Genomic DNA, 11,305 nt, shown 5'->3' with positions numbered 1-11,305 from the left:
ATATACAATTATTATTTGTCAACTAAAAATACAAATTAAAGAAGAAACAACATGCAGAATACTTTCTTCTACAACATGCAGAAGTCATCTAGAATCTTTAACTCAGAAGGAAGAACACTGCATGATAATCATACTGATTGCTTATAGTTTTCTAAAACATTATCAGCTGAAATGTGAAATAGATGAGATTAGGTGTAAAATATCATTATAACGCATGGAAAATTTTATGAGTTTTTTTTTCTTAATTCACTAGTTTTTTCCTACTCATTCTGTGTGATCATAAGGAATAAAATTAAAATGGATAAAAGCTATAGAGAGACAGGTTTGGGATCAACATGAAGGCTGATTTGTAATAGAGTAATTTCTTGCACACTCTCATACCACATGAAAACAGTCTTTTCTACTTTTTAGAAGTTTTAATTTGATTGATGAGCAAGTCTTATGTTGATTAGAACACATACAAACATTTCCACAAATTATGTAAGTTTTTTGTTTATACAACATGATTGCATTTTTTATATTATGGTTATAATTATGATATAGATCCCATCACTAAATCACTTTATTATGTACCATGTACTGTTCTAATTGCTTTATGTGCATCAACTCATTTAATGCTCCTAACATTCCTATGAGAGCCGTACTCGAATTGCCTCTCTTATTCTTCCTCCTCCTCCTGCCTCACTTACAGATGAGGAAGGCACAGAGAGGTTAAGGCACTTCTTGATTTCCTTGAACAATCTGGCTCCAGAGTCCTTCCTCTTAGCCACCATACTGTACCGCTTCTGAGACACCACATACTACCACTTCATAAAGAGCGATCACAGATGCAAAAGAATTAGCAAATAGGAAAGTATTATTGCAATACACATGCTGGGAAAATAAACAGGTTTACTCATTAGTTAAGGAACTTTCTCTTGTACATTATTCTTGTGAGGTGAGGCAAACCATTCTAGTTTATAACCTAATAAAATAACAAGCTACTATGAGTAAGTTTTGGGGGTTACTTATTTAGAATAGTCAAAGCAATAAATAATCAACCAATGAATATCAAAGATCTATTCCACTGTATTAAGATCCATTTCTTCTCCCTCTTTTTCTTTTTCTTTTTTTTTTTATCTTTTCCTATTTCTTATAGTCAGCAAGAAGAAAGAACAATGGCTAAAAGAGAAGCTGCAAAGGTAATTTTCTCAGGAATGCTGATGCTATACCCTGACTTTTTTTTTACAATACCATTCTAGCTCTCTCATTAGCATAAATGTTTCCTGTTTAATTTTCATGCCTGAAATGAACAAAGAAAACTTTAAGTTTGAAAAAAAAGTCTTACTAGAAGTTTCCAGAGTACCAATTTTATTTTATGATTTTTCAAATTTTGAGGTTCATTTCATAAAAAGTGAAGTGTTAATTTTTGAAAGGGATCTTTCCCATGTTTGGCTTTTATTAGATTTCTGTTGTTAGGCACAGATTATTAATAATAACTTGTGAAATTTACTAATTTTAGTTTATATCATTCATACTTCTATTATTTCAAATAGAGAGTACAAGATTTCAGTCATTCTAATTTACAAAACAAAATAGACAATACTTATGTAATCACATTTGATCTTTGTCACCACCCAGCTTTGGAGGAAATACTAGGGTTTTTTTGCCCCCCAATTAATATTATTAAGCAGGTTCTTTGACTTTGCAATTAGTTTTAGTTTACCCTCCATGCTTTTATAGTTTTACGGGTAGAAAAACCAAATGTGTCTGAGTCTAAATATTGTAGTATTATCATATAATAGCCATGTACAAGCCTTATCTTTATTTATTCTATTCCATAACAACAGCTGCAAAGGTACAAGCCTATTCATTATTTGGAGAAAATTGACACAGTTTAAAAGTTTACCTTTAAACTGACTCATTTTCTCAATAAACATGTTTCTGTTTCTTGGAACCATCTTTTCTTTTGTGTGTGAACCATCAATTCTTTCAATCTAGAATTGAAAATTTGTTTCATTCAACATATTTGCTGAGTCCTCTCAGATTTTCCCAGTGATCCTAACACATTCCTTCTTCTCTCCACTTCTATTGTCGCTCTTCTGGTTCAAATCCATCTCGCCTATTCCTAGACTTTATCAGTTCATTCCCAGAAAGATGTCCATTTCTCACAGGATTGTACTTGTTTTCTCTCCCATCCATAAAGATTTATCTTTACTTCTTAGTTTGAACATTCTTTTTCTTCTTTCCCAGCCTCCTAGAGACAAACCAAGGCTCAGCAATATTTTCAGTTCCTCCAGGAAGGCTTTTCTTTTAAGCTTATTGGATCTCCTCACCTTTTATCTTCCATAGCTTTTATAGATTGCAGTATGCAATACAACGTAGACTTATATGTCTTATATACTGGTCTGTAACAATTTTGTCAGCCTTCTGCCCTAGATTATAAGCATCCTCAGGAGTACAGTAATGATGATCAGTATTTACAGATCCGCTATAGTGCCAGGACAATTCTGAGTTTGTGATGAAAGTTTCATAAATACTTACTGACTGACTTCTACATGGAATCACTTTTCTTATTTCTTCTGTCTCTGCGTTACTTATTTCTCACTCCTTATAATAAGAAAAGATGCAGGAAAGGTAGAAAACTGATCTGAGCAATTTTTTTTTTTTTTCCAGGAAACCTGCAGTGAATTTCGGAAACAAGTGAGGAATGGAATGCTCGTATGCACCAGGGAAAATGATCCTGTCCGTGGCCCAGATGGCAAAATGCATGGAAACAAGTGTTCCATGTGTGCAAGTGTGTTGTGAGTATCCACCCCTTCTCTCCCACTGAATGTCTTCACTGATTGTCCCTGAGTCTCAGGTTCTTCATACATGTGCAGGGCATATATGAGTTGTAGGCTAGAAAATTTTAAATGCAAGTGGACAAGACATTAAGTAATATTGAATCGTACAGTGATAACGTTATTCTCTTATCTTTCTATCTTCTGATTATGTCAAGGGGAAAGACTCAATTTAGTGCTGATATATTTTTAACAATTGATAATCTCCATTTATAACAAAGAGAGAGCATAAGTTTCATGATCTGGATTGGATGATCTCTTTGACCTCTCTCCACCCCTGACATTTTACGATTCTGTTAGTAGATGCAGATATGGGATAAGGGAAAGCCAGAGGGATGGATGTCTGTGGGCCGGTATATAAAGACTACTAAAATAACCTGGACAAGGGACAGAATAGAGGGGATTACATTTGTTCTTTCAGCGACATTACAGCATACAGATAAAACACATGCTTTGATAAGTGGCTTAGTGTAAAGAGAAACTCCTAAGAGTCAGGCTCATGTAATACAGTAGCCCCCCCCCCCCTCCCGTCAACCATGATCCGAAAATATTAAGATATTTTGAGAGAGAGAGACCATAGTCACATACCTTTATTACAGTATATTGTTGAAATTGTTCTATTTTATTAGTAGTAATTGCTGTTAATCGCTTATTGTGCCTAACTTATAGATAAAACTTTATCATAGATATGTATGTATAGGAAAAAAACAGTATGTGTAGGGTTCAGTACCATCTGAGGTTTCAGTATCTTTATGGTCTTGGAATGTATCCCTTGCAAATAATGGGAGACTACTGTAAAATGTATATGTTTACAAAAATGTCTTCTTGTTAAGCCAAGTCCAGGGCCTTCTAGGCCTTTGTTTTGCTGAGTGGTGTGGGTAAACCTGTGACTGGAGCTCCACTGTGTGAGACAGTATAGAAGTTATTACTACCACCTCTAATTCTCCTCCTTCTTAGTATCCTAATCCCCTCCTGAGCTTCATCCTAAAATAAATGTTGAGAAAAATATTTAAATAATATCTGTTTACAGAGGTTCGAACTTATATGTCCAACGGTAGGTATCACACACAGGTCCTTAGAAGAATAGATTGACAGAGTAAGGCAGTAGAATGAACAGTGGCCTGGGAGTCAAGAAATCAGGGTTTTTCTCTCACCTGTTCACATTTTCTGGTGCTGTGATAATAACTAGATGTGGTATATGCTAAAGATTTTCCAGCTTTGATACGCTACATATTAGTAGAAAATGGCAAGAATATCAGAATATCAGGCTTGTGATTGACCTTAAAAAATTAGCTGTTGAGTCTTACTGAACTTGAATCATTATGGCAATTCAAAACTCAAATTTCAAGCTGAACTCATTAATTTAGCTCTGCTAAATTAATATTTGAAATTTTTATTTTTATAGTGAAACATTGTTCATCGTAATTATGGGCCTATCATTTGAAAGCAAGCCACTCCTTGCTTTCATCATTGATATGGTAGTTATTTGGATAGGGAAAGTTTCACAATTAAAAAAAAAATTAAGACAATTGTGCCTTTTTTTAGATCACTTATTGAAGTCACTGACCTACAGAAAATAAGATCAGCTGAGGGCTACATACTGATAGAAACACATACTTGTTTTATTATTATTCTTTTTTAGAGGGGAAATGTGAACCACTGAGTTTATCTACATTATTGGCCAAAGCAATAGCACGTCTTGGACTGGGTAAATTTGTACTGCACACTGAATCTGGCTTGGTTTGGAAGATCCTTATTCTTTCCTAAAACATAATATTAAACAGAACGGGAAATTTTGTTCAGCCTGTATTTTCTTTTTCTGTTGCAGCAAACTTGAAGAAGAAGAGAAGGAAAATAATAACAAAGAAGAAAATGACGAAGTTGAAGCTGAAAAAGTAAAGAGAGAAACAGTACAGGTAGTTGTTTCAGATCATAAGACACAACAATCAAAAAAACTCTTTGAACTTTTTAAGTCAAGTGAACAGATATGATGTGGGGGAAAGGGGAGGGGGTGGAGAGGATCAGATAAAGGGGCATGAAAATCAACTACAATGTATATTGAGAAATAAAATAAAATAAAAAAGAGCCACATAAATATTCAATGATCTTTCTCTCTCGGCAAGTCTCCTACTCCCTCTCCCTAATCCCAGCATCCTCAGTGACTTTGCAAACTGAGAAAATGTATTTGGATCCTCATGTATAGAAGCAGGACTTCTTATTCAAATTATTCACACTAAATAAATCTGGTAGCTCGTGCATTGGAGAGGAGATTAATCACCATTCTCTCCCACTGACCATGTGAGTTATATTACCCAAGAAATAAGTATATACAGGCTGTCATCTTGTCTGAATCCAAACGAATAGAGGCAGGTGTTTGGACTTTTCTGAAATACATTCTTGAAAAAGAACATTGAGCTAAAAATAAATAGATAAATAAATAAATAAATAAAATTAGGTTTCTGTCCTAATTAATTCTGTATGAGATTTTAAGGAAATGACTTTAGAGCATCCCTGAACCTTGGGTTTGCATTCTGTAAAATCTCAGGTGATTATGATGATGATGATGACAATGACAATGATAATGATAATGGCTATTAATTAGTTGCTACTATATGCTTCCTGGTATAAAAATTTTATGGCTGGTCTTTGTAGTAGCCATTTAAGGTATGTATTATTATCTGTGCTTTATAGAAGAACACTTGGAGGGTCAGAAAAGATGGTAAGAAATTTATATAAGTAGCAATGTATATAAAATCTTAAATATATAATTAATAATACAATATTATGCAGTAATAATACAACATATTATTTATTATTTATCAATGTATTATAAACATTATATGATATACATAATATATAATATATAGTATAATTACGATTATATATAGTTAGTAATTTGAGAGCTAGCAATTGAACCACAAATTCTGGCTTTAAGGCCCCATGATGTACCTTAGATTTTATGCCTTTCTGCCATTTGTAATTCTCCTGCAGGCTGTGCCTCAGATCTTTATTACCCTTTCCTTTATTCTTTCATATTTTTTTTTTTAAAGATGACCAGTAAGGGGATCTTAACCCTTGACTTGGTGTTGTCAGCACCACGCTCTCCCAAGTGAGCCACGGGCCAGTCCCAATTCCTTCATAATTTTTTAAAGATAATTTATTATACAATTTGCGGTGTATAAAGTTCACTTTCAGTAGATGTATATAGTCTGTGATGGTCAAATCAGGATAGTTAGCTTATTCATCATTACAATACCGTAATCCTTTGTGTCTGTTAATCAATTTCTTGTGAACCCCCCTCCCTCTCCCACTCCCCTCTCCTTTTCCACCTCTGGCAAGCACAGTTCTTTTCTCTCCTTCAAAAAGTTCAACATGTTATTGTGATTGTTGTTTGTTTCTTTCTTTCTCTCTCTATTGACAGGAAGGTCTCATTTTTACTTCTTTCTCTACTCTTACATTTGCTCTCTACAATCTACTCATGACTCTTAAGCCAAAATAATTATTTAAAAACATAAGGCAGCTCATGTCACCCAGTGGCTTCTCAATGCAGTTAAAAAATCAAACTCTGGACTCAGACTGTCAGATTTCAAATCTGTCTTCCTACCAGTAAGTTCAAACGGTTAACATCTTGTGCCTTAGATTCCTCATTCGTGAAATACGGATATTATTGTTATTATGTATATTATTTTTATGAAATCCCAAGAAACTCTTCCATATATAACAGCACAGTGCCTCACATATATTAAGTACTCAGCACGTAATATTATATTTATTATTGTTAATATTACTATTCATCTAATCTTATTGTCCAATGGGATGTGTCACATTGAACAATTCACCAGCTCTTCAACATACAGAAATTTACGTTCTCTATGGCTTTGCTTATAGTCAGGAATTTCCCTTCCCTCTATCTATTAGAATTGTGGCCACTTTTCATGGCTCACAATAAGTAATAGTTGCCCCCTAAAGATTTTTCTTATTCCTACAATATACTTAATAACTCTTTTATCTATTATGCCAATATTTTTTCCAGTTATATCATTTGTTTTATTACAACTTATAGTTGCTTCTATGTATTTTCTCCAAAGAAAGCAAAAACTCTGCATTAGTTTTCTATGCTGTAACAAATGATCACAGTGTGGTGGCCTAAAACAACATAAACTTAGTAGCTTATGGTTCTGTAGATTAGAAGTCTGGCAGAGATCTCATTGGGCTATAGTCAAAGGGTTGGCAGGGCTGCATTCTCGCTTTTTCTAGTTTCTAGAGGCCATCCCTGTTCCTTGGCTTTTGGACCCCTTCCTCCATCTTCAAAGCCTGCAATGTTGCATCTCTCTAACTGTTCTTCTGGAGTCACACCTCCCTCTCACTCTCTCTTCTGCCTTACTCAGTTTTAAGGACTGACCCTTGTGATTACATTGAGCCCATTAGGGCAATTGAAGATAATCTCCCCATCTCAAGGTTCTTAACTTAATCACATCTGCAAAGCCCCTTTTACCACTATGATAATATATTCACAGGTCCCAAGTATTAGGTGTTAGACATATGGGGAGGAGGGGGGAGCTATTATCCTGCTTACCACAAATTCCCTTACCAAAAAGACCATAAGTTAACCTTCTTTAAATCTTTCACAGTATCTAGTCCAAAATATTTAAATTGAAGATTTTTCTAATGAGTTAAATAACAACAATCTTATGTTCCAAATAATGTGTGACCAAGTAAGTCTCTGAAAAGCATCTTGGCTAACATAGACCTTCTGTATCACCTTTTTTGTGCACCCATTGTGTTTTGGGGCAATATATCACGGTTTTCAAAGGGGTAATGTGGAGGGAGGTTTCCAATGTTTAGTTATCTGATTTTCAAATCCTTCTTCACTTGGCAGGAGCTGTGCAGGGAATACCGTAACTATGTGAGGAACGGACGGCTCGCCTGCACTAGAGAAAATGACCCTATCGAGGGTCTCGATGGGAAAATCCATGGCAACACCTGCTCCATGTGTGAGGCCTTCTTGTGAGTAGAGCTGCAGCCACAGCTGCTGCTGAGTGTAGAAAACGATAAGCCTGGGGTGGGCGAGAGGAATGACATTGAAGGTNAGTTATATCATTTGTTTTATTACAACTTATAGTTGCTTCTATGTATTTTCTCCAAAGAAAGTAAAAACTCTGCATTAGTTTTCTATGCTGTAACAAATGATCACAGTTTGGTGGCCTAAAACAACATAAACTTAGTAGCTTATGGTTCTGTAGATTAGAAGTCTGTCAGGGATCTCATTGGGCTATAGTCAAAGGGTTGGCAGGGCTGCATTCTCGCTTTTTCTAGTTTCTAGAGGCCATCCCTGTTCCTTGGCTTTTGGACCCCTTCCTCCATCTTCAAAGCCTGCAATGTTGCATCTCTCTAACTGTTCTTCTGGAGTCACACCTCCCTCTCACTCTCTCTTCTGCCTTACTCAGTTTTAAGGACTGACCCTTGTGATTACATTGAGCCCATTAGGGCAATTGAAGATAATCTCCCCATCTCAAGGTTCTTAACTTAATCACATCTGCAAAGCCCCTTTTGCCACATAAGATAATATATTCACAGGTCCCAAGTATTAGGTATTAGACATATGGGGAGGAGGGGGGAGCTATTATCCTGCTTACCACAAATTCCCTTACCAAAAAGACCATAAGTTAACCTTCTTTAAATCTTTCACAGTTATCTAGTCCAAAATATTTAAATTGAAGATTTTCTAATGAGTTAAATAACAACAATCTTATGTTCCAAATAATGTGTGACCAAGTAAGTCTCTGAAAAGCATCTTGGCTAATATAGACCTTCTGTATCACCTTTTTAATGCACCCATTGTGTTTTGGGGCATTATATCACGGTTTTCAAAGGGGTAATGTGGAGGGAGGTTTCCAATGTTTAGTTATCTGATTTTCAAATCCTTCTTCACTTGGCAGGAGCTGTGCAGGGAATACCGTAACTATGTGAGGAACGGACGGCTCGCCTGCACTAGAGAAAATGACCCTATCGAGGGTCTCGATGGGAAAATCCATGGCAACACCTGCTCCATGTGTGAGGCCTTCTTGTGAGTAGAGCTGAAGCCACTGCTGCTGCTGAGTGTAGAAAACGATAAGCCTGGGGTGGGCGAGAGGAATGACATTGAAGGTTTCCTCTAGGAGGTAGATAATGAAGGCTGTCTTTGCATCGAGTTCAGGGATTTACTATTATAAAGCCACATACTTAGCACACTCATTCCTAGTGTTTAGTATTCAGAAAGGTACTTGAGTCACTGTCCAAGGAGGACCGTGTTCTATGGGAAATTCCTTTGCAGTTAATGGAATAAAAGTACTAGGACTTCTGTTCTCTGTGTACATAGGTCACTGTCATTAATACTCCAAAGGTGTGATCACTGGGTGCTAACAAATTGAAAACTTATTAATATCTAATCAATATCCTAGTTGCCTTCCAGGAAGGACAGTTTATTTTCTAAAAGAAATCTAATAATAATTATTCTTTAAGGAACATTAAAAGCAAGAATAACGATACGGAGGGGTGTGTATTTACCTTTCTACTCCCAAGCAAAGTTGGTAGAGGTGTAGAAGTCATGGGCTATGTCTAACTAGAGAGATTTTCCTTTTAGGATAATGTGTATTGGGTACTAAAAATGATTCTTTTCCCTCTCCTTACTTACAGCCAGCAAGAAGCAAAAGAAAAAGAAGCCGAATCCAGAGCAAAAGTTAAAAGGGAAACTGAAACGGTAGTTGTCCTGGAATGTTTGTAGTGCAATCAAAGGATAAAGTTTTGCAGTTTTTCTGTAAAAATAACTTACAGCATTATTAAAGGCTCTAGCTGTGAGGGAACTCAGGGCCCGTTTAGTCTAGAGCTTGACTAACTTTTTCTTAAAGGGCCAGATGGTAGATAATTTAGGCTTTGTGGCTACATCGTCTTTGTCACAACTACTCACCTCTGCTGCTGTAGCTCTAAAGCAGCTGTAGATCATACATAAACACATGGGCATGGCTGTGTTCCCATAAAATCTTACTTACAGGAATAGGTCATTGGCCAGATTTTGCTCACAGGTGCCAGCATTTTGGGGAAAAAATTTAAAAAGTAGCATCCCCAATAATGTTTTCTTGGGTTCAAAAAGACTGACTGCAGGTAGGTTATTCCAGGTTGTGCTCATTTCCTTAACACAATCAAAGACCATTAATATTAAAAATGATCTCTGAAGAAGTATCACACTTGGAATTCTGGTCTGATTGGCTTGTTCACACTTGTGTTTCATACAATCGTAAATCTGAATTAAAAATAACATGAATATTTCATATTAAAATAAATTCACTTTGCAACATCTTCAAGAGAAAATTCTTTAGCATAAGATCAGTTCTGATTTCACATTAGCTACTCCAGACAAACTATCCTGTCATGTAATTTTTTTTTTTTTCCTAAATATGACCTGCTAGGAGTTCTGGCATTGACCTTTGAAGCAAAGCTAGGAGAATAATTCACTCTGTAACCCTCATTGAATTTCAACTTGAACTTCAGAAAAGAAAAACTAAAAATCAATCCTAATTGCCATCAGTCATTAACTCTATGATTTTAAGTGATTTGCTTATTCTCTTTCAATTTTTCGTGTAACTCTGGAGCTAACATTTGCTGAGTGCTTTCTGGATGTTAGTCACTGTGTATGTACGTATGTATATTATCTCATGTTATTCTCACAACAATCTGGGACATACACAAGGGGACTTCAAAAAGTTCATGGAAAGATGCATATTATCTTTTAATTCTATTTTTCCACAAACTTTTTGAAATACCCTTTTGTTGAATAATTCATGCATATTGACTATTATTATTTTAATCATGTGGAATAAATGCTATTTTTATTTACATTTCATAGATGATATAACTGAAGTAAAGAGAAGCAACTTCTCTTACCCAAAGTCTCTGGGTGGCAGAATTGGAATTCTAACCAACAATATAATGTAGCTATGAACATCTTAGTGCTTATTAGACCATACATGGGATGTTATGTTAAATTCTTTAGGAAAGGGGATGAATTTGAATGAGAAGTGGTGTTGAAATCATGTCATAAACAGAATGACTGAAGTATCTGTCTATGTCTAGCTCTTGGAAGAGAATATAGGAAGGTATGTGAGAAGTATAAGAAAGCTTTCTCCACATATCTTATGGACTCTCATATGGGAGAAGAAAAATACCCTTGATTTCTTTGAGGGAAGTAAAATACTTCAACTTTGTTGCTGGTCTAAAGAAATGTACTCATCCTATTTTTAATGACAAAAATAAACAAAACAAAACAATCTAAAAGTAAGAATTCTATAGAATTTATAAGAGTTATTTCCAAGATCTCCCCAAATCAGCAGTATTGCAAATTTATGGGAACTGTCTAGCAGGAATTTTGGAATGAACTGCCTGGAAAGTAATGGAGTCCTTATCTCTGCAGGTGTTCCAACAGAAATTATATGATTTCCTGGCAGGTT

At 35.5% G+C, this 11,305-nt stretch overlaps 1 protein-coding gene across 1 annotated transcript in view; it reads left to right on the top strand.

The window, feature by feature from the left end:
- The window catches only part of SPINK5 (serine peptidase inhibitor, Kazal type 5), a 76,640-nt gene that overhangs the window by 36,983 nt on the left and 28,352 nt on the right, over nucleotides 1-11,305 (top strand). Inside the window, exons 16-20 of the mRNA XM_008583221.1 lie at nucleotides 1,139-1,181; nucleotides 2,656-2,783; nucleotides 4,651-4,738; nucleotides 7,702-7,829; nucleotides 9,498-9,561. Of these exons, the coding sequence (XP_008581443.1) occupies nucleotides 1,139-1,181; nucleotides 2,656-2,783; nucleotides 4,651-4,738; nucleotides 7,702-7,829; nucleotides 9,498-9,561 (451 nt within the window). The remainder of the gene's footprint in view (nucleotides 1-1,138; nucleotides 1,182-2,655; nucleotides 2,784-4,650; nucleotides 4,739-7,701; nucleotides 7,830-9,497; nucleotides 9,562-11,305) is intronic.

This window comes from Galeopterus variegatus, unplaced genomic scaffold (assembly GCF_000696425.1).
Source record: "Galeopterus variegatus unplaced genomic scaffold, G_variegatus-3.0.2 Scaffold2854, whole genome shotgun sequence".
NCBI classification, from domain to species: domain Eukaryota; kingdom Metazoa; phylum Chordata; class Mammalia; order Dermoptera; family Cynocephalidae; genus Galeopterus; species Galeopterus variegatus.
Note: the sequence above shows the minus strand (reverse complement) of the source record. Positions and strands in the feature narration are given on the sequence as shown.